This window comes from Anabas testudineus, chromosome 1 (genome assembly GCF_900324465.2).
Source record: "Anabas testudineus chromosome 1, fAnaTes1.2, whole genome shotgun sequence".
Lineage (NCBI taxonomy): Eukaryota > Metazoa > Chordata > Actinopteri > Anabantiformes > Anabantidae > Anabas > Anabas testudineus.
Genome location: NC_046610.1, coordinates 17479440 through 17504418, shown reverse-complemented (window position 1 = coordinate 17504418; position 24979 = coordinate 17479440). Strand labels below are relative to the sequence as shown.

General features: G+C 41.7%; 1 protein-coding gene across 2 annotated transcripts in view; it reads right to left on the bottom strand.

Moving 5' to 3' along the window:
- Positions 1-1829: 1829 nt before the first annotated feature.
- LOC113162582 (zeta-sarcoglycan) overlaps positions 1830-24979 on the bottom strand; it is a 117620-nt gene continuing 94470 nt past the window's right edge. For both annotated transcript variants that reach the window (XM_026360781.1, XM_026360782.1), the window contains 2 exons: positions 16543-16666; positions 1830-2047 (listed from right to left, as the gene is read on the bottom strand). In XM_026360781.1, the coding sequence (XP_026216566.1) occupies positions 1841-2047; positions 16543-16666 (331 nt within the window). In that variant the 3' untranslated portion in view covers positions 1830-1840. The remainder of the gene's footprint in view (positions 2048-16542; positions 16667-24979) is intronic.

The window sequence follows — 24979 nt, the reverse complement described above, 5'->3', positions numbered from 1 at the left end:
AACCCTCTAAATCATATTTGGACCATCTTCTTGCTTGGGTTGCACATTTTTTGAAAGGGGCCACAGTGTGAGAGTATGGGATATTAGACTTCAGCATGGCCAAATAAATAAATATAAAGAAAAAAACTTCAGAAACAACATCAAGTGGTGGCATTTGGTGAGTGATTGTTAAGACACTAAACAAGAAAGATGAAGAAAAGATGAAATTTAGAAATGTAAGTGTGAGGAGACTGGGCAAGGAGTGATGAGAGGTAAACTCTTGAAGGTATATGGCAGTAAACACAAGATAAAGAATACTGATGACTCAAAAAAAACATGACTGAGAGGGAACAGGAAAGAGGAAAGAAGGTCAAACAACAAGACGTCTGACAATTTGAAGTTGTATAATAGTCCAGAACCAAATTGGTCCGGTCAATGGCCGACAGCTACTGTACCTCTCTCTGACTGGAAGTTTGGCCCCAAAATGTCTGTTCTGGCGTAGCATCCACCAAAGCCTAAGGCTAAGCCTAAGCCTTCATTCTTAATTTAAATGAAGACTGAAAACATGCTTTCCTCTTTTTATTATTATTCTGTTTGTGTTCTGTAGTTGACAAACCTATCATATGCCCACACAGAATGACAGAAAGATGGCAACCAAAAGATGTGGGAACAGACTGTGTTGGGGGGGGGGGGGGGGGCATGAAAATGTTTGTATTTACAGTCCACCTGAAAAAGCAACTAGGACAATATTTGCTGTTTCTGAACTAGACTGGTGAAAGGAAGTGGAACGATCCAGTGCAAATACTGAAGGTTCACAAAGAACAAAAAGGAAAAGGCAACAAAATATAAAGCATAAACACAGAGTAGTATGATGAAATGGTGGGAGAAGCTGATAGGACATGTGAGCTGAAAGAAGATAATAAAGAATATCAAAGTAGATGTAAAGCGTCACAAAATTTATGAAGGAAGCTTGGGCGTGCACAGTTGAAGCACAATTATTTGCATCAGATATCCAATGAAAAGTGGGGTTGGGGAACATAGTCACTATTAGGTGCAGATTAATGTGTAGGGGTCAAACATCAACTTCTGGATTGGTAGACTAGAGGGGGAGGAGGGGGAAGGCCTTTCTGGTATAGATTGGTCCATTAGCTATCCTCAACTTCCCACTAGACTAAGCCATTTTATAATCTGTCAGCCAACTAGGGTCCATTTCCATGTACATGCTCGCAGTCCATATTTGTTCATCTTAACAAATGCAAGAGGATGTTTTGGTCGTACAGTGAACACACAACTTACTTTCCTGTAAAGGAGTTTGCTCTTCTCAGGCGACCTCCTGTGTAGTCCTTGTGACTTTCAGAGATGTCATGCCAACAACTGATCAATGACAGAGACAGCCATAGAGGGCCCCGGAGTGTGACTGTCCATCTACGGCCATGAGTGGTGTTAGCAGCCAACCAGCTAACCTTGTTAGCTTTAGGCTTCCAAGTCATCCATCATTTTGACTTACATTAGCTGCTGATTCATCCATGGTAATTTGGTCTGTGAGCTGGCACTGGCTTGTAACCAACCTCTAGCTCACACTGAATCAGTCATTTAGCTGGCATTAGCTTCGCACTAAGCCATAGTCTGTGTTGATTTGGTCTGTTAGCAAGCATTAGCCTGGTGTCAAGTTGTAATCCATATTATTCAATTGGTTAGCAGATATGAATATCTCACCATGCTACAGTCCATGTTGATTCGAGCTGTTAGCTTGCATTAGCTTCCGACCAAGCCATAATCCAAATTGATTCAGTCTGTTGGCTAGCATTAGCTTCAAACTTCATTAGTCCATATGTCCCAGATGTCTTTCAGCCACCCTCTTTCAGCTCCAGAGACAAAAGTTGCTTGTGGTTTGGCAGGTAGAGCCTTTCTCAGCTGGGGACAGGTAGAGCTTGCCATTAGCACAGGCACACAGCTCGAACACAGTCTGTTTGGTGTAGGTGGTACCCGGCGGCGCCCCCTCCAGGGGATCCACAGCACTGCCGAGGGGGATGTTGCCCAGTCGGATGGTGTTGGCATCTAGAAAGATCTGTGAATGTAAACACATGTGATTTAAGTGCAATGGGTTGAGATCAAAAGAAATACAATAAGACATTAAAATGAAGCATAGGTATGAAAATGGCTACACAGAAGTTGATGTCACAGCTGTAAAGGACTCGGCTAACGTGGATGATCTTGGCACAAAATGACACACATATAAAGGGAGAGAGCTATGATTTTGAAAATAAAACGAATAGAAACTGGGGCTGTGGATACAAAGAAAAGAGAGAGTGCACTGCTGCAGGGGACGACTGCAAACTCTGTGGTCGACTGGAGTTGTCATCAAGAAAGATCTACAGAGACAGAGTGGGGGATTTCTATTTAGAATGGGTGTTTTTGATAAGGAAGCAGAGGGGGAGTGAACAAGGCAGAGAGCGACATAGGTAAAGAGAAAAGCAACAGGATCAGTAGGAGAGGAAGTGGAAGAAAAAGAGACAGGGAAAGAGCGACACACAAGTGCATAGCAAGAAGAAATACACACTGAACACACATTTTACACTAGTTACCTTAATACAAATTCCCAGTTGTTATATGTTCGTCTGATACAGTATTATTAAACACATTTTAAAAGGCCCATTCAGTATTTCTAATAATTCCCTAGAAACATGTGGCTAAACTGTATTCACCCCAAAGATAAGAGGAACATGATGCAGATTTTCTTTTTTGTTTGTTCTTTTGAGATTCAACTAATATTAGGATAAAAAAAAACAAAAACACCTGTTCTCTGCACAAGTTATACCTTTAGTCATTTTTTCAGTGCAGTTTTTTAAATGTACAGTATGACTGGGGTTTCCCCTGACTTTAGCCTCAAAATATCAAAGAAAACTTGCAAAGAGGTTTTCTTCAATGATTTCCAATACAACCAAACATCAAGAGACTTGGAGGATATTCAGATCAGTTTGGGCAGGAGGGTGGGTCGGGGGGATTTGATGTTGACGGAGGCCAATGAATCTGACTGATCATGTGCCCAGTCAAGTTTATCTTACATTATACAAACACATGAAAATATTAAATATATGATCAATAAATATGTGATAAATGAATATAATACTTAAGGAAACTGAACTTGAGACCATAACACTCTTGTATTTGATGCACATCAAGTCTGAGTACAAAGCATGTCTTAAGTGCAAAGCTAGCAAAAGCACATCACAGTTCATCAACTAGTAATGTTTTGAAAGTCATATCCAATATCTGAGGTATATTATGTCATGTGTCTTAAAGAATGGGCCACCCTCTCACCTCTCAGATGGAGTGTCTGAATAAAAAAAGGCTCCTGAGAGACAGAAGTGACTTTCTTGTTCTTTAAAGACACAAACTTCTCTTTTCCTCCCACTTGTGCCTCCTTTCAATCCTGTCTCCTAGAAAATTACATTTCTGTGCAACTGAACTGTAATCACAAATACCTTTTGTGACGAATGTAGTTGCAATCCCATTAGGTTTTCTATAAATCTAATGACCTTATGTTCACAATTAATGTAAATTACATCTCACATGTAATTGACATTTAAGATATTGACATTTAAAATACTAATAAACATACACATTCCACCAAAACATCTGATCTACAGCATCTTATTTTATTTTCTGCAAAAATATTTCATCTTGCAGTTCAACATCCAGATTTGTGACTCCAGTGTTATTAACATTTGTGATGGTTGGGTTCAGGCACTGACAGTGCTGGGTTAAGGTCAAGGAAAGAGTGGGGGCTGCCATAACAGAGAAAAATCCAGCTGCCACTATACTCACAATGCCTTTATTAAAGCTTCAACAAAAACATGATCTCTTTGTCTAACCCCAACCAAAGTCCTTTTCTTTTCTAAACCCAACTACACACGGGACGGTGGACTTGAAATCTGGTCTGAAGTTTGTCAGTCCTGCTCATTATAGGCTTTTCGTCTATGCCAACGTCTTCCCTTCAACTTGCCCCCCTGGAATAAATGTAGCACTGATTTTAAAAATATGTTGCATCACAACATAAGCATAATATGATTCTGTATAAAATGTGTAATTTCAGTTGCAGTTTCGTTGCATAGCAATGTAATTTAGGAGACAGGGTTGCTTCAGAGTGATACAATCTGAGTTTCAAATGTGATTCTATTTATTTATTTACTCTTCAATCTTCAGTGTTCAAGAAATGCTCTTCTGTCTTTCTTTCTCTCTCTCGCTCTCTCATATATTCACACACCCAAGGCTGGATGATAATCTCAGCAGACATCTGTATCCTCATTATTCACGTTCGTCATTTTACAAATGACGAGAGTGGAAGTAAAAAATGTGTGAAGAAAACAGCAATGAGTGCAAAATGACAGGAACAAGAGGGGAGTGAGAGGGAGTCAGATGAAAGGATGAGAGAAGGATGACAGAGATAAAATGTCAAATTAGAAGTGGTTGGTAGAAGATGGGGCACATAAAGAGAGGGAGATAAGATGAATAGAAGAAAAAAGGAGAGGAGAGCAATGAAGGATTCAGATATCCCAACAGTGAGGAACCAATTTGTATAACTAATGATTTCACATTGGCTGACAGGGCACATCTCGATCAGTATAAATATCATCCACAGATACAGCACACACGCAAATGCACTCACTCACACACACACACACACACACACACGCATGCACACACGCAGTCTTTCTCTCAGTATGATAAAGCAGATCAGAGGTGCTGCCTATGTTGCATTTAAGTATCTGTGTAGCTAAAGGCAGTACATCTGTTAGCCATTAAATCGCTAATAGATAGGCAGGTAACGAGAGCAGGTAACCTTAAAGACGGTGTCATCTCTAATAGCTCAGAGGCCTTCCCTCGATAAGTGAGTCAGTGTCTCCTGTATTATCTTCCTTTGGTGTGTTAAATATACACAAATAGTTAGTCGGGCCACAGATATTCAATCCTCTCGAACAAGTATTGAAACATTAAGGCCAGTTTCTTTATTTTGGTTGTAGACTGAAAACATTTGGGATTGACAACTTTTATTTCCAGGTGTTATGTCTGGATCCAATTCACAGCTTAGAAGATAGAACCTTTTGTTTGAACCCACCTATTGTTCATGTGAGCAAAAGTATTGGAACATGTGACTGAAGTGTCCACAGCAATTGTGAAGAAGAGAGAAGATTGATAATCAGTCAAAGTTATTGCACAAACATTGGCCATAGCCAGTACAACCATTTGGAATATCCTAAAGAAGAAAGAAAGGCTAAAGTTTAAAGAAAGAAAGGATCTGCTCATGACCTTAAACATACAAGTTAATCTGTGAAACACAGTGGAGGTAATGAAGTGACATGTCACTCTTCTAGGGCAGGCTCAAAATTTTTCATTGATGATGTAATATATGATAGCAGCAGCTAAATTAACTCACAAGTGTACAGAAACATTTTGTCTGCCAATTTAAAGAAAGATGCAACCAAACTGCCTGGCAGATCCTTCATCAAGCAGCAAGATAATGACCCAAAGCACAGAGCCACAACAACAAAGGAGTTTTATCAGGGGCAGGAAGTAAAAAGTTTTAGACTGGACAAGTCAGTCTTCAGACTTAAAACTGATAGAGCATTTTACCTGCTAAAGAGGAGACTCAAGGGAGTAACCAAACCCAAAACACACAACAACTGAATGAGGCTGCAGTAAAAGCCTGGAAAATATTACAAAAGAGAAATGCAAAGGTTTGGTGTTGTCAGTGGGTCACAGATTGATGCAGTTATTGATAAATCATTGCAAATGATTTGCATCTACATATTATGTCCTATCCACTTTCATCTATTTAAAATCTTGCACAGAAATACTTTTTGCTCACATGAGGGTGGGTTCATAGAAAAGGTTCTATCTTCTAAGCTGTGTATAGGATCCAGGCATAAACAGGAAATAAAAGCTGAAACCTTCGATGTCAAACCAAATTCTACAGTTAAAATAAAGGTACTGGCCTCACTGTTGCAATATTTTTGGAGGGGAGTCTAAGTGAATAACAACCAAGTAGATGTGTTCTGTATTTGTACTCTATTTGTTATATATTTTTAGACAATACCTTTTCCTACAACTAAATGATTCTTCAAAAGGAGAACACCAAAAATAAGTTCAGTCCCTATAGGATTATCAGAATAATTTTGGAGCAGTGCAGATATATATAAGGACGCTGCCTTCTGGTGAGGATAAAGTGCATTTCCTACTATCATAATAGTCCTGTTTTGGCACATAGCATTGTGATCTTCTCTGAAGATACAGAGTAGAGCCATCTCATTAGCATGCTATGCCCATTGGTTTTAATGAGACGCAGTAACAGTGATAACAAGACACTTTGCAATCTAGTGAAAAACGAATATGTGCACTTTTCTCCTCATATGCCGGGCAAAGCAAAATACCACACTACATCTCTAAATGTCAAGGTATGCCTTTAACAGGTCCCTGGTGCACACCTGTCATCTTCCCTTTGGCTCCCCAATAAAAGCTGCCAGGGCTCAGTTATACCCTCACAGAGGCAAGGACTCAGTCACGGTTGGTAACATAGCCCAGATCTAATTTCTAGAGCCTGCTTGCCATAGCAATGAAAACCTAAAATGAGCTTGGGCATGGCAATGGGATGAGAGGATGGGGAGAGATGGGTGTGTGTGTATGTTTATGTGGGGAAATGCCAATTAAATTACTGGTTTCTCTTCTATAACATTTGAAACAGAAAATAGAGTGAAGACAGAGGGGGAGGCATGAATGGAGAGAAACAGACAAACAGAAAAGGGAGGGAATAGGTGCTGATTATGAGATAAGAAAGAAGAGACAGCAATGAGATGATGGCTTACAAAGAAGGATGGAGTAAGGAAGAAATCAATAGAAAGGAGGTGAGAGGTGAGTGGAAAGCACACAGAAAGAATGAGAGCAAAATGGATGGATATAGGTAGCAGGCAATAAAGACAGTGGAGGAGAGGTGGAAGATGAACAGATGGATGGAAAAATGGAAGGAAAGCAGAGGAAGGGGAGTGTAAGTCATTTGTTGCAGCTTAAGGTCGGATAAGCGCTGACATTCATCCCAAATGAAAGTGTCTGTAAGTATTAGGTTGGCCTGTTTTTAGCAGTATGTGATGGCCTGTACATAGGAATGTATATGTTTCAGGGGGAAAGTGTGTGTCTAAGGACATTGTTTGTGACGATGTCTGTGTACAAATACATTTGTGAACGGGTGTGCTACAGTATATTTGTAGATATTCAAGATATTCAGCAATAGGCCTGCAGTGTATCTGCACACATGTGCAAATGTTAGAAGACAAACTGTGCCTCACAAATGATCATGGTGTTCAATCTAAACCTCGGTGACACAGTTTTATGATAATGCACTGCAGGGCTATTTTGTCCAGTCCCTGCATACGTATACTGTGTGTATGCCTAAGACCATCTCTCTCAGACATCAGTTTATCAAGCACGTGGCTCTGGTGTCAAGGAGATGGGAAACATGTGGGAAGTGGCAATTATGGAGGGTCAAAACATTTTTCATGGATGATTTCCTTTGGCACAGCTGAGGAACAGGCGAAAGTGGGTGGGAGGCGAATCAGCTGTGGGAGAGGAGGGGAAGGCAGCGATGAAAGGGAACGCTTTTCCTGGGATGAAAGGAGGAGGCAGGTGGAAGGGAGAAAGACAGCAGAGGAGATAAGAGAGTTGGTTAAGTGTCTTTGGGAGGGGATCATGAGGAAGAGCAAGTGCGAGAGGCAATTTAGGTGGAGGAGAAAGTCTAGGGTGTCTGTAGTTGACAAGAGATGAAGACAGTTGTCAAATGGTAAGAAGAGTACACAAATTGAGTTTCTATATAGATAAGACCGCTGTTATCCAATCTCAGCCCTTTCAATTGCTCAAAAAAGAAACAATTGATGTTTACTGTAGGTTGAAACAACAGTTTTCTGTGACAGTCTGATTCATGCTCACAACCTGAAAAGTAGAAACAATAAAACTAAATAATTTCTAAATGCTAATTTCTTCAAACACTTATGATCCTGATTGACAACAGTAAAATGATGACTTTTAATTATTGACATGACTGAAGATTATATTAAGAAAATACTGTGTATAAAATGTTAAAGGTTATTATGGACCACTCAGTAGTACTGTATAGCTCTCTCCTCGCCAAACTAAAGGGCTCTTGAAGTGACAGTCAGTGGGTGGAAGTGTGTGGTGTTTTGGGGTCCAATCAAAATCTTGAGACTCGTTGCAGTTAAATTAAACTGACCTGGAACCAAAGACAGTGTCAACTGAAACGTTTCTGATGGAAGGGAGTGAGGAGTGGAGGGTGAGCGACGTGACAGAGGTTGAAAGGACAAAAGCAGCAGTGTTTCAACACACACACACACACTGAATTCTGCACACAAGCAGAAAGTTTAACTTCTATATTCGCCTTGCCTCCGCACACCTTTCTCCTTTTCTGTCTCTCTCTATTGCTCCCCCCTGCACTGACACATACATGGGACACACACATGCGCAAACAATACAAATATGTGGGAGGTTGTGAAGCTATCAGTGTATTACACAGACCATTAGGCTTGTTGAATGGACAAACGCTGGAATGGGAGCTGACAATGGACTAAATGACAGAGGCTGGAGAGAGACTGAGAGTGTAGTAACCCAGATGTAGTGGGGACATAAAGCAATATCAGTCTGCTCTGCTGTACTATTCATACACACCTACACTCACTCATACAGACAAAACACAGTCGCAGACACAGGTAGACTGGAATACAGACCATAATAATGATGTATTAATGCACATAGAAACACAGCTACACCCAGGCAGTGAAGTAGCCCCAGAATAACATGAACACAAACACACACTGTGATGGATGGTAACACAAATAAGAGCGAGACGAAACTCCCACACACGTCGAAAGCCCGAGTTACATCAGAAAGACAAACACATGTGCGTGCGTGTGCGCACACACGGTAAGCCCCTCTGGCAGTGTGATGCTTAGGCTAATGAATTTTCTGACAATAATCACACCTTTTGAAAAACATCCACTTCTCCCAGCCATTGGCAGGTATCTGTTAATCTGTTATCTCTCTCTTATCAACACACAGACACACACACACACACACACACACACACACACACACACACACACACACACACACACACACACACACACACACACACACACACAGATTCAGGCTCCAAAAAGAGTGGAGTTGGATGATTACATCAAGTTTGAAAAGTAAACAGAGGGGCTCTAGGGGCTGGAAGGAGGCAGCTGCGACAGTGTGCAGTGTGTGCATGTACTGCACAAGCACACTCATCGGCCACTTTATTAGGTACAAGGAGATGGGAAACGTGTGGGAAGTGCCAATTATGGAGGCTTGAAACTTTTTTCATGGATCGTTTCCTGGCACTACTGCTGCTCCTGGATTGGACCCTTTCTGCCTGCAGAACTGTTGTAATTCTTTGGGACATAGATTCCACAAGGTGCTAGAAACGCTTCCCATATTAACATGATAGCATGACTCTGCACATCCATGGTGCAAATCCCCTGTTCCACCACATCCCATTCGAGCACAGTGAACTCATTGTCATGTTCAACAAACCAGCTTGAGTTGATTTTTTGTGATGTGAAGAGCTCTGCTGCTCAAAGTAGCCATCAGAAGATGGACGTGTTTTGGTTATTTTTGGACTTTCTGTTCCCTTTCTGTCAGCTCACACCAGTTTGGCCACTCTTCACCGACCTCTGGTATCAACAAGGCATTTTCGCCCAGAGAACTGCAGCTCACTGGATATTTTCTCCTTTTCAGACCAGCATTTTCTGAATTACTCAGACCAGCCAGTCTGGTAGCAACAACCATGCCACCTACAAATACAATTAAATTACTTTTCTTCCCTTTTCTGATGCTTGGTTTTAAACTTGAACAGATTATCTTAAACATGTCTACACGTCTAAATGAGTTGTCGATATCTGATTGGGTGTTTAGATATTTCTGTGGCTGATCAGTGTATATTTTATGTGCACTTTTAGATGTTTGAGTCGATTTGTTATTGGATATAAGTGTGTCTGTGTATGTGTGTGTGTGTGTGTGTGTGTGTGTGTGAGGAGTTGACTCTGTACATTTGCAGTTGTACTGTATTTGTTTGTGTCAGCGGGTGTGCATATTTGAATGCTTATTTTGCATAGCTTTTTGTGCATGTGCACCTTTACACTGTATATTTGTGAGGCTTTCACAGCTTCATTGTGTTCGACAGGGAGTTACCCCCTGCCAGCATTCTAATTTACTCAACACTCTGCCTTACCCGCAGGTAAAACAACAAACAGTGGGGAAAAAACACACACACACACACACAGTCCCAGTGTACCAGCCCAATAACACCTTCAGGCTACAGCGTCTTAATAAACCCCAGCATTGTGTCAACAAACAATAAAATGCCATGGTAACCTAACTTTGTTAAAAGTTTCTGTGGTTAACCCAATTTCACCTCACTGCAGTCAGCAGCAGCATGGAGCTGCTGATTTAAGTCTGCTCACTTTCTATGTACTCACAAATGAGGCTGACTTCAATCTGTATTAACTCCACCAGGGACACACTCCATTGTCCTGTTGTCCAGGATCAACAGCTAAAGAAAGCTGCATCACATTTAGAACAATTGCTTTGATTGGCACATCCCAGCTACCATACCACCCCTTCGTCTCTTGTGAGGTGATAGCACGTCTGTCTCCTTTTGTCCCTGCGAGGAGAAAATAACTAGACCTCTGCAACCTGCACTTGAAGAACAAATGACTTTTTAGACAGAGACATTTTTGGTGGGGTTATAGCTGGAGATGCTGGCCCCCCCCACTAAGGGTTACATGAGGAGTGGAGAAATAGATTATGCATTTAATCTAAAAGGTTTCTTACAGAGAACATATCTTGTGCCCTTTACACCAAATATATATGTACATGCTGTCATTTGCATTATGACAGCTTTTCATAGTTGTCCTTAGTCATGTTGACATGTTTGACTCATGGTAACTAACATTCAGCACATACTATAATATGCATATAAGTTGCATTTCAGGAGAACAAAATGCATGATCAAAAATATTAAATAATAAATAAGATAATGCTCTCTTAAAAGCAAGTTTGTGACTGAAGGTACCTCTGTCACAACAACTTACTAGTGGACCAGAAGTGACAATGTCCAGGTGCTTCCTCGTATAATGACAAACTACTACTGGTAGAACTTATGTGCACTACATGATGACTTTTAGGCAGTATTTACTGCATAATATCACTCCCTGTAGAGAATTTCTGTGCTGTCTGCCTCTCATCAAACAGAAAATGAACATCAAGCATTTTGCAGACTAATTGGTGCTCCAGCACATTCTACTCTAGTGGACCTTTTCCACTTGACTGCAAGGCTAGTCTTTCTGACACTATGAATGTATTAAGGAAGAGAATATTTAATTTCTAACCCTCTGACAAGGACCCAGTCTAATATTAAGGCTATAATCCAACAGATAGTCAGAGCCATCGGTGGAAATAAACCTTTAGTGACTTTGCTCAGCCAATTTACAAAATCTCTAAAACCAATTTCTTCACTTTCTCCACTTTCTGTGGCTATGATGAAAACATGATTACAATGGATTATCACCAAATATAGGTTCTATGTTTAATAATGCAGGAATCTCTATACTGAGCTGTCTGCTGCAATAAATGCTGAATGAGTCGAAACAACACCCCTTCTTCAAGGAGACAAAGACGATACAAGTGAGAGATGCACAAAAGTTACTGACAAGAGACGTCAATGCATATGGCGCATATGATGAGGTGAGTAAAGTAATAATAAAACAAACAAAGGGATGATTGCAGAGGTGGTGACAAGCTGAGCAGTCTTGAAAGGGGAAAGAAAGAGACAGCGAATGAATGGAGGACAGAAAGGGAGATGAAGGGAGACACAGAGAGAGAGAGAGAGAGAAGGGGAGTTGATCAAAAAAAAAAAAAAGGCAGGAGGACTGCAGGAATCCTGAGAGGATCTGCCAGCTCTCGTTGGGTTTGATTTTAATAGAAGCCAGTGCTCCCCTACCTCTAACCCATTTGGCCCTAATTCCAGTACTGCTTTCCAAACTTTTTAAACTTTAATGGCTCCTTCTTAAGTGCCAGCTGCTGACAACATTGATTTGGCTTTAAGCCTTGCTGTCCCGCACGCCTTTATTTTCTTCTGCAAAATCGACAGAAACATCTATTTTCTGCCATCCTTGTCTACCTCCTACTCGTCCGATCCTCCTTCTATCCTCCCTTCATCTGCTCTCCTCTGTTCATTTAATGGTGTCAGCAGTCGGGGAAGACTCGTATGAGAATGGATGAAAAGGAATGCAATTTGGATAAGCTGTTCTTCTTAGGGATGTATGTAGGTATTTGTGCCGCTTCTCTTAAATGATATGGGTCAGCACAGAGGGAGGTGATACAGTCCATCCTTTGCACACTGGGGTAGAAATACTTTGGGTGATGTTCTACACAGATGAGGTGTTACTGAGTTCTGAGTTCACAACTCTACTAATGTGTACATTGCTGTGTGAGTTGTTGGACGTTCGCAAGATCACATCTAAACCAAACAGTATAGGATCTATATCCCATCATTGTCTCCCACAACCCAGATGGTTGTATGATCACCATCTTGGAAAGCAGTCATAACAGACAGATGAACTGGCATACAGGTTTGAAAAGCACTAGTTTCAAACTCTTTTAAAAGATGAACACAGCTCTCTAACCCCTTAAACTGACAATAACACAAGTCAGAACACTAGTATTTGTACATATATTTGGCCTCTAATGAATTTTGTTGTCTATTAGAAAAAGAATTGTGAAGTGTAATACCATGCATGCAGATATGAAGAGTTGGTATAAATGTTGTACTTTGGCATAACTTCCTCTAGTTACGGCATAGACACATTTGTACATGTGCAAAAGGGCATGCTGAGTTGATGGGGTTAATAGAAAAAATAATAGTAAAATGGAAAAGCTTTTTTGAACCATCCATATCACACATAAAAAAGTAGAAATGTAAGATTATTATAATCATTTTCATAAATGTCAGCCATATTGCTGTGGAGTTTAATTTATCACTTTGGTAGCATTTAAAAGTGTGTCTCTAAGCTGAAGGATAACACATGTCCTCATATAAAATACAGCCTTATAAAATAGCCTTATGATGACACTATGATGGCTTTGCATCACTGGACACTACTGTGATAAAATGTTTTAGGGGTCTAGTGTAACACAGGGCAAAAATATGTAGATAGATGGGAGACAAAGTACTGGAGCATCTGTCCATTCAGCTGTTAAGTATACTCATGAATAGGCATATGAATCAGAGTAGGCACAAATGAAACATCAAGAGGCTGTAGTTCATTTTACGGAGAAGTTATTGATAAGAAAACAGGCAAAGCATCAAAAACAAAAACAAAAAAGGATTTTAAATGTGAGAGAAATCAAGATGGAAAGTTGCTTTAAAGTGTGTGACTCAGAGAAATAATATGGTCAAAAGTTATTATGAAAAATTGGAAATCAAATTTGTTTGCAAAGTAAAAGTAAAATATTCTAACGTCGTCTAGCTAGAGGGGATGTTTGTTGGTGCGTCAGCTGTTTGAACACGTAAATGCAGGCAGTAAGGTTTGATTAGGTTTGCCTTGCTTCAGAAATGTTAAAAGTTACGGTTTAGGTTTGGGGATAATAAGCTTTACACGTTTGTTTTAGCTCTTATTGTTCTAGTAGTGACCATGTTCAGTCTGTTCATTCTGTGGCTTATACTCATTAGACTCTGTTGTGACAAGGCTCATTAAGAGATATTTGAAATGTTTTTTATTCCTTTTCTCCTCAATACAGCCATGTTTCCATCATCTTCTGAAGCAGCACCTGCAGACTCACTGCTGGATCAGAGCCTCTTGGTCTGTATTTTGTTTCTGGCCTATCCTAATTCTGCCTCACTTGATAATATGCACCTTCTGGCCAACCGTTAGTTAAGGTGCAATATAACCTTATACTGAACCACAGTTATGGATGTGATAACAACTGATAGTGGCCAAAAGTACAAAGAGACTCAGGAACCAAGGGAAATAATTCCCCCTATTTAGACACTACAGTGATTATAGCCGGAGGTATAATCATATTATTTTGATAATGTCAGCGTAAATTTCAAGATCACATATTTCCTGTAAGACACTGTAATTATTTGGAGAGTCTGAATCCATTTACACATACTGATGTGTGTTCCTGTGGCATTTATGAAGGCGTACCTTAGCGAAAAGAGGTTTCCTTTTTTCGTTTTGTTTTTTGTTTTGATTGAGCGAGAAGCACTGCATCACAAATCCTTCGTTTTTCAACTCTTTCATGGCGTCAAGAAGTCCACGCCACAACAGTTCCTGCTATAGTTCACCACCAATATGAAGATATTTATTTATACAGGGATGACAGAGATAGAGAGAAAGAGCGAGAGAGGTAGAGAGACAGCGACGAGTGACGAACAAAGAGCAGAACGAGAGAATACATGAAACAGAGAGAAAGACGAGATGACAGAAAAGAGGTAAAAAATTATAATCCCCCACCCCCTCCCCCCCTTTTTTCCCTGTGAAGTGACAGGCACAGTGATATATAACCCTGGCAGTGGAAAGTTAATTAGAAAGGCTGGGTTACTTAGAGATGAAGGACTGAGAGGCTGAGAGGGAGAGAAGGGAGGAGGAGGATGACAAGAAGGTGTAAGAAAAGAAAGTTAAACAAAAACAGAAAGAATCATAGAGAGCAGGGTGGTGAGGGAGACAGCGAGGGGGGGGGGGGCAGTAAACGAGGAAAGTAGAAGGCAGGAAAACAATGGTGTGGGATACACTCAGAGAGAGAGAGAGAGAGAGAGAGAGAGAGAGAGAGAGAGAGAGGAGGATCGGTAATAAGAGCGTAGAGGTATAGTGTTAAAATTATCTTTTGCCTTCACGGTCAATTTCAGTGTAAAATTCTACAGCTATAATGATATGATAGACACAAATGGGACTACATAAAAAGGGCACAATGGACTCCAAAAAGAAACCATAAATTATTAGCACCAGGCTGACACTGGCACTGCTTAATTGGCTCAAGGACAGTGAAGTGCCTGACACAGACCAAAAGAACGGGACAAAATAAATGCCACAACACACACCCCATACACACACACACACACACACACACACACACACACACACACACACACACACACACACACACACACACACACACATCTATCTATGCCCAAAAACAGCTGGTACCAAAATGAGCCACAGGATTTTAGTACTTCAGTTCATTCCCTTAACCTACTATGGAATTATGTGCAGTGTGAACAGACATGATTTCATGACTACGTTTTGGCTGTAGATGGATGTAAAAACCATTAAACATTACTTTAGATTCAGTACAATAAAAATATTTCAACTTGAGGAAGATATTATCATAAAGTTCTAAGGAGTGGGTTGTTAGTCATGTTATATTTGTAGGGCTGTGTATAATTGTCCTCAGTTTATATATTTCAAGTATCCAACGGACACTCTCCCTTATTACTTTGTTATCAATATGTCAGAGCTGTCCTGAGATTTTGCTGACGTCTGCATGTTTAACTTGTGTGTGATCATATTTTCACAAGTGAGATACATACACTGAAACAAATAATGGAATTAACAGAAGGAAGAAGGGAAGAAGAAAAAATAGCTTTAGAAGAGGAGCATCAAACTTTTTTAGACACTTCCACTATACGTGAGTGTGTGTGTGTGTGTGTGTGTGTGTGTGTGTGTGTGTGTTTATGAGTGCGACTGACAATGACAGTAAGTGCAACGAATGAGAGGAGGCCATTCTTCTGTTAATTGCTGAGTTAATGACACACTATGCTCCAGTGGACTTGCAACATGACAGGCTGATGTACACACACACGCGCACACACACACTCACACACACACACCCACACACACACACACACACACACACACAAGAATAATGGCTAAGTCTGCTTCAGTGCTCACGCAACGTGGCGGGCTGCTATGCAAAGAGCTTGACAGTGAGATAGGAGGCTAACAATGATACACACACATACAAACACACACACACACACACACAGCAACTGACAGGGAACCTCATCAAACCAGCTTTAATGAAGTCACTTCTCCCAAATAGAAAAAGGAGAAAGGGAGGGATGAGAGGAGGAGGAGAGAAAAGGAGGACAAGGTCGCCTGGATTGATGACGCTCATTAGCCTAATAAGGTACTTTAATGAAGCGGGCCCAACACTGTAGAGTGCCACAGAGTCTACACAAACACACACGCACACACACACACACACACACACACACACACACACACACACACACACACACACACACACACACACACATTTGTGTTGTCCATTATATTTACACATAAACACAGCTATTTTTGTCAGCTTCTCTCAAAACAAGACACCCACACAGAAAGAAATACACACATGAACAGAGATTCACATACAACACACACACACACACACACACGATGGATGTAAACACAAACTCACCTCTCCTTCTGAAGACTGCAAGATGAGATCTTTCCTGCACGATGCTGTGAAGTCTCCCACTCCAGCATTGACCTCCACCCCTCTGGGCGCCTCCAGGGTCAGGGTCCGAGTCGGGGACTCCAGTCTGTGAAGCATAAACACGCTTTAAAACTGAAAACTGTTGAAACGTGCTACTGAACAGATCTACAGACTGAGCAGGCGTCGTGGTTTTAACCTGATGCTTCAGCTACAATTAGACTGTTGCTACAGGAATCAATAACGAGTTAACTGTGAACTTGGTTCTCAGTCAAAGTCAGCAGAAAACTGAGGCTGTACTGGTAAAGCAATTATAACAAAGGGAAAATCAGCACTCCCTAATTCAGTGTTGTCTTTGCTAATGACCTCTGGGGAGTACGGTACAAGAAGCACGATCAAGTCAAAATCGAAAAGCTGTTTTTTCATTGTGTTACGTTACACAGCATATTAGCTTTATTAAGATCGCTGAATACTGCTCTCTGCTTGTAAGCAGATAGCCTATAATAGAACAGCATGTTCAACTTCGCGTCTGTTACAAGTAACAGTGACTGCATTTCCAGAGCTTTGAATTGACTCTCTAATCGTTGAATGGGCAGCTGCTCGTTGTCTTTGATAAAAAAATACTCATGTGATTGAGTATAAAGAATTTGTAGTGCACTGCCAGAAAGTGCTCTGGTCATGGTTGGCATCACTCCCCTTGGAGCGAGAAGGGTCAGTTCAAAGTCTGGGACTCCGAGTTGAAAACAATATGAGATGATTAAACAGCTTGGTGGTGTTAGATAAGCACAGTGCTTCGCTCAAGGGCATGTTGGCAAGTGAAATGGAATAAAGAGCGCTTTGGGCAAAGCGGACAGAATTACAATTTATGAAGATGGAGTATAACAAATGAAACATCACGCTGAAATAAGAAAGACAAAGATCAAATAGGGAAAAAAAAAGAAATGCTTTGCTGTAATAGCACTTTTTCAGACACGCTTTGCTCAAGGGCACTTCAGAAGGTTGGTTGGTTCCCCTTTCCCCTACTGAGAGGTTGAAGGGATAAAGCATTCAAGCCAAAGGGTAGATTATCTGAGCTCGTGACGTACATCCACTCTGTGGCCAAAAGAATAGACATAAACAAGCATCTGTGCCTTTGGCCGAGGGCACTTTGACTGAGAGTGATCAGACCAGGCTCCTCTGCTTAATGTCCTTCACTTTACAAGAATCCCCAGGATAGAGAAAATGTCTGCCCTCCGCACAGATACTTTGGTGAGGAATGATGTGACATCTCAGGGTTTCAATCTGAAGAACTACACATTAGCAGACACAGAAAAGCTCCCGTGGTAGTGGTTTTCTATGTTTGGGTGCACCCAAGTAATGAACGTGCACTTTGGAAGATATTTCTGTATCAACATTTCTCCTATGCTGCTATCAGGTTTGTTTTCAGGCTGTTTACACTTTATTGGTTTGTTATTCTCTTCCACTGCAGAGATGGTTCACCTTGAGAAGTAATTTAGTTGAGTGTTGCTTCTTAACATACGTCGTTCAAGACAAAAAAAAAAAAAAAAAAACAACAAAAAAAAAACAACTAATTGACCAATTGAATTCTATCAATTTGAAATGCAGATTAATGGTATTGGTTTTCTTTCATTAGGTGAAAATAGACTTGAGTGGAACTGATCATTAATGTCAAGATAATGTCATCCGATTTAGGAAAATGTTTAAAGCAGACTGGTTTGCATCAGAATGAAGTCATCTCACCTCACTAATGTGCAATTTCATCATTCCGTATGAGACTAAGTGACTTACAATGGGCTTTGTACTTTGGGGTAATGGAACATTTAATTAAAATGAAAATGCCAGTATTTCAACAAAGCTTCGATTGTTGTTTGGTTTTTATGGCTTTTGCCACAATGTGAAACTTGTATCTCTTATTTGAGATGGCGGAGCTGTGGCATTACGTTGACCCTTCGTTGAGGCAGCATTGGTTATTTTAAACTAAACTCTGAATGGATGGCAAAATACTACCTGGAGCTCACTTTACACAGCTACCAGCTTCCTGGCATAAGAGGTGCAACATGTGAAATGATGTCCGTTGATGTCCAACATGTGTGTGCTGAGAAGTTGGAGGAAAAAGAAGGAAACTCTACACATGGAGATCGCAACAACCTGCAGTATTGGAAGAAGACCGGGGTCAGGTGTAGCATTACAACACGAAACTGGTTGGGTCACCTAGACCTTCTTCTTTAGTTGCCTTCATTCAACCTGCATGGTGCAGCAGTCCTTTGCAAGTCTCCTTCCTGTTTCTCCTTCAACATAGCATTATGTCAGACCTCTCAAACACTTTTCTCAAACAAATCTAAATTCAGCAAGAATCATTGACTTGAAACATTTTCTAAATCTGGTTACTCCTCCAGTACACGTAGAAGAGTTTCGTAGGAGAAACAGCCTCATAAAACCACTGCACTTATACCCCGTTTGTAGCAGCCTAATATCATTTACACATGATTTAATCATGGTCGTGGATGGTTGCATATTACTCTGACGGTGCACTTTTCAGAATCAGACTAAAACTAAGGCTGTGTAAAAGCCCTGAAAAGGGGAGATATTGATGAGAGCGACACACGACAACTTCTCCTCAGCTCATGTGTGTATTGAGTGAAGGAGGAGAAGCGACGCGACCCGATGACCTCAGCCGCTCAACGCTCCCTCTGCTGGACTCTCTCTGTAACTACATTCTCCCTCAATCCAGTTCACTCCATTGTGGCACTGACACCAGCACAAGACACATCACAGTATACTGTGCTCTAGCTCTGACAACAACATTATGAACACAAAACTACAAACAAAACCATGATCAAATATGCACCAGCTAAAAACCGGCACTGACTCCACTGAATCCGATACAAAGCATGCAGGCCACGTTACTCCATCCGTCACATACTCCCCATCAAAAATAGATGTTGTCCTCAACATCATTAACCCTAACAGTCATCAAATATGGTAGAACATGTTCAAACAGGTTTGTTACAGGCTGGAACTCTTTTGTTACATTCTGTTCTTCCGTTTTCAGTCCCATGTTGCAGGTGAATTTACAGACTGGAACTCTTTTAGTACATTCAGGTATTTCCTCTATCAAACACACTTGTCCAATGCGTGTAGATATGTGAGAATTGTTCAGAGTACATATACACATTTCCTAAATCAAGCACAGTCATTGTGATAAAGTCTCTTATCGTGCAATGTCCATAACAGCAGAACTTGGCTTTACTTTACGCCTCTGAGTGTGTGTATGATGAGTGTGAAGTTGTAATGTCTACATAATAAACAAAACTTGGCTTTTGCTGTAAGTCCACCAGTTTAAACTGTCCAGGGCAGGGCCATCCTACGTTCTATAGAGATACAGTTGTTGATCATAACATGGCTGTCCTGACTGTACCCAAGCTGGAAGCCTTGTATAAAGGGGACGTGCAGCTAGTGTATAACAGGATGGTGTTCCCATTTTGTCATATCTGAGGGTCTTTGGTGGCCTACGAAGTCTCTGGGGCCGCTGATACCTCATGTTCTTCTCTTCTTCCTGGCTGACATTTACCGTGGGGAGTGATTCTTGTCCCCCTTCAGTATCAGTTGAGTTTGTTCCCTGAACATTCCTGTGCTCCAAGGAGTTGTCATCATCCACCTCTTCCTGGGACGGTTCCACTGCAGGTGTACTGAGGTCAGGTGGGATCCCATCATATGCAGTTGCAGGCATCTCTCCCACTGGTTCCAGATTCTGAACGATAGGTTGATGTGGCATCTGTATGCTGTAATAATCATCCTCATCCTCATCCTCAGAACTTCCGCTGGCTTTGTCGGTCTGGCTTGTCTTCCTTTTATTTGTTGTAGGCAGGCACACCTCAGTATCCAAAGGTAGGTGATCACATGGTAAAAGGAGGTTTCTGTGTAAAATTCTGGACTTTCCCTTCCCATGTTCAGGACGCAGCTCATAAATGGGGGCATTCTCTCCTACTTGTCGGACTACAGTGTGAATGCTGTCCTCCCAGTGATTCCTTAGCTTTCCAGTTCCTCCTCGAGGAGTCATATTTCGCACCAACACACGGTCTCCCGGGTACAACACTGAACTCCTCACCTTTCCATCATAAATCCTCTTGTTTCTCTGGGCAGATTTTTGTGAATTCTCTCGAGCAATAGCATATGCCTCCTGCATTCCTTGTTTCCACCGTTCAACATAGTTACGCTGACTATAGCTCCCTGCTTCAATGGGTAAGTTAAACATCATATCAACAGGTAGCCTCGGTGAGCGGCCATACAGTAAGTAAAATGGGGAGAAACCTGTTACTTCTGTACGCGTGCAGTTATAGGCGAATGTGAGCTTATTCAAAGAGTCTTTCCAGTTCAGCTTGTCTCTCTCGGTGAGGGTCTTAAGCATCTGCATCAAAGTCCGATTAAAACGTTCTACTTGTCCATTTCCCTGTGGATGGTAAGGGGTTGTTCTTGATCCTGCCACGTTGCAGTACTTGCTCAGTTGTGAAAAGAGCTGATTTTCAAATTCACCTCCTTGATCATGATGAATGCGTGCTGGGAACCCAAATTTCAGAGCATAATCATTGAATATTTTGTCAGCAACTGTTTTCCCAGATTTTGATGTTGTAGGGTACGCCTGTGCAAAGCGAGTGAAATGATCTACAATCACTAGTATATATTCATAACCACCTTTGCACCTATCGAGGTGGAGAAAATCCACTGATACAAGTTCGAATGGCTGTGTGGTGACAATATTTGTAAGAGGAGCCCTAGTCTCACGGCTTGGTTTCTTCTGCTTAAGACAAGCACAGGTCAGTACATACTGTTCAATTTCTCGCTGCATGTATGGCCAAAAGAAACGGTCTCTTATCAGTGATACTGTCCTGTCAGTACCTTGGTGTCCCATCTGCTCATGTAGCTCCTTTAAGACAGTGATCCTGTGTTGGTCGGGTAACACCAGTTGTTTTCTGTGGGCTGTCTTTCTCCACAAGACTCCATTCTCATCTATCTCCAGCTTTTCCCATTCACGGACAAGACAAAGACTCTGAGGACTGAAGTTTTTCTGTTCTTTACGCAATGGCCTTACTCCTGACAATTTACTCTGCAGCACCGGCCCAATATGTGTGTCATTTTTCTGATCTTGTTGTAGTTGTACTGGTGTTATTGAGACAATGGTAGTGTCCGTGAAATCAAGCACACCATGGACAGAGATGGCCATTGACCATACGGCATTTGACTCTTGCTGTGCCTCTACAGCCTGGGCAGTCGCTCCCACTGCATCATAAGACATCTCCTCTGTGCACTCATTCATGAATTCCTCTACCTCTACCGGCATCCTAGACAGACTATCTGCATCAATGTTCTCTTTCCCAGGACGGTATTTAATAGTAAAGTTAAAATCAGCCAATTCAGCCACCCATCTGCTTCCTGTAGCATTCAACTTAGCAGTGGACAAAACATAAGTCAAGGGGTTGTTGTCGCTGTAAACTGTGAAAAAGGGGGCATAGTACAAATAGTCACGAAATCGTTCTGTAATTGCCCATTTGAGAGCGAGGAACTCTAATTTACCTGAATGGAAGTGATAGTTTTTTTCTGATGCTGACAGTGTTCGAGACCCATATGCAATTACACACAGTCTCCCATTCTGTTTCTGATACAAAACTGCACCAAGCCCCTTGTTGGATGCGTCTGTGTGGAGAATGAATGGTTGGGAGAAATCTGGGAATGCCAAGACAGGGGGTTGAACCAGACAGTTTATCAGTTGTTCCAGGGTTTGTTGGTGTGAGTCTGTCCATTCAATTGGGGTGTGAGATGGCACCACTTTCGCATTTCCCTTAGTGTGCAACTTCCTCCCCTTGGGCTGTGAGATTGTTCCTTGGTCAGGTCCTTTTGTTAACTCATAGAGAGGGCTGGCGATGCGAGAAAAGTCCTTAATGTACTGGCGATAGTAGCTCAACAGTCCAAGAACCTGCCTCAACTCACCAATTGTTTTGGGGTTTTTGTCTTTCAAAACCCTTATGGCAGCTGTGTCAGCGGGATCCATTTTATTTCCTTCTGCTGATACTATTCTTCCCAGGTAGCGGATTTCTCTTTTGAATAATTCACATTTGCTAGGTTTTAATTTAATTCCACACTGTCTCAACCTTTGCAAGACTTTTCTTACATCATTGACGTGACTTTCAAATGTTTTGCTAAACACTAATGTATCATCCAGATATGGGACACAAATTTTGTCTCTGAGACCTTCTAAACACTCCTCCATGCAGCGTTGGAAGGCTGCTGGAGCATTCATAAGCCCGAATGGGATTCTGGCCCATTCGTACAGTCCCCATGGTGTCACAAAAGCTGTTAGATGTTTGCTGTCTTTTGCCATGAATCCTTGGTGGTATGCCTTCCCTTGGTCTAACAGTGAAAACATGGTGTTTCCTCCGAGGCCATCCATGATATCCTGGACCCTGGGAATGGGTTGTCTGTCAGGGTGAGTTTTACGGTTGAGCTCTCTGTAATCTATGCATAGACGCAAAGAACCACATTTTTTTCTTACACAAACAACAGGTGATGCATAGGAAGAGTGGGATTTCTCTATCCATCCCTGCGTGATCAGGTCTCTCAGATAATCTTTCATTTCCTCATATAATGGCTTAGGGACTGACATGTAAGTCCGGACTACTGGTTCGGGATCTTTTAAGGAAATTTCCAACTGGAGGTTCTCAATACAACCTATATCATTGTCTGACCGAGAAAAAGAGCTTGACTCCTCCCTCAACATCTCACGTACTATTTTTCTCTGTTTCTCATGTAAGTGACTTAGATCAATCGGGGGGTCCCAAGGCTCTGTACCATTCTCCTGATGTTCAGTGTGTTGGGTCTGAATGCTATTGATATCAGCAAGTGAGTGTGTTTCCCCAGCTAAGCTAAGCGGGTACACAGATGCAACTGATTGTACTGTACCAATAACTACCTTTCCTGTCAACATAATGTCATGGTCAGTGGAGTTTTGAACACTCAGAATGATGTTTGGCTGTGCCCCTTTCCTCACCTGCACCAACGTGTCACAGAACTCAAGTCCCTCTGGCCACTGGGGGTTGCTATCAGGCTCAAATATCATGGTGGTGTCTTCTTTAAAGGGCATGGTACGAATCCTACATTCTACTTGGACAGCGCCGTGACTGGCTATGTTCATCTGGTGGCAGGCTGTCCTTACCAAGTACTCACTTGTTCTTTCAACATTCACTGCATTAATAAATGCCCTGGCCTTCCCTCTTTTAAGGTTGGGAAAAGCTGTTGTCACAGTTTTTATCAGTTTCTCTTGATCTACATCGTTCGTCTGCTTCTTCTGACTGTTAATAACAACACGTTCAATGACATTAAAACCAATAATAGGACGTGGCTGTTGGTTGCCTCTCATTACCAACATAGGAACATGAAACTCTTTAGTGTCACCAGCTAGCCTAAAAGTCACTTCGATCCACCCCACATAGGGCATCTCTGTACCATTAGCTGCCTCCACCTGCAGGGGGTCATCTGAGTCGACTATCTCTGCTATATCTCTCAACTTAATGTCTGGGAAGTTATTAGCTTTCCACACCTGATCCACTGCAGACACTTGGGAGCCAGTATCCCACAGTACTTGAGTTTTCTTCCCTTGTAAGTAGCAGTGGACAACGCATTTTTTCCCTACAAGTTCAGTCACTGTGCAATGTTCTTTTGTCACAATGGTTCTCTTTTTGTTGGTTATCGTCTTACATGACCAGGTTTGTTTCGTTCTCTTCTTAGGTTGTGTTAACAGTTTACAGTCCTTCTTATGTTCGGGCCAATGACTAACCTGACATTCCTTGGAACAATAGCATGTTGCTTTGCACACTGAACACTGTTGAAACACCCTACGTTCTTCAGTTCCTCCACAGCTGGTACACTTTTGGGACAGTCTGACTATTCCGGTCACTCCCTGTCCCTCGGGGGCAACCGTGTCTCGTTTAAAGGCGTCCCTCTTTCAGCATTAGGAAATCCTCTGTATCCCCTACAACCTGCACGAAAATGTTCGCTACTTCCACATCTGAAGCAATGTTGGCAATATTCCTCTCCTCGCTGCTGGCATGCAAAACATTTTGGTCTTCCACGTGGCATTGGGTATCTCTGTGGTGCAAATCTCTGCTGAAACTGGGCAGTCCCTGTCACCCTTGGTCCACCCACAGCTTGGTATCCTGGAGGAGCTCCACCTGACTGGTGGAAAGCTGGGGGTCCTTGATCCCAGGCCATGAACTGGGGCTGAAAGTAGTGCTGATGGTGGGCTGCCTGATTGTCAATCTCCTTGCCAATAGGGGGATGAGGCTTAGGACCAGTCTCTGGTTGCTGAATGGACTCTCTAATTTGTGACACTTCTGCCTTAAGATCCTTTAACAGTACTATATCGGCTTTG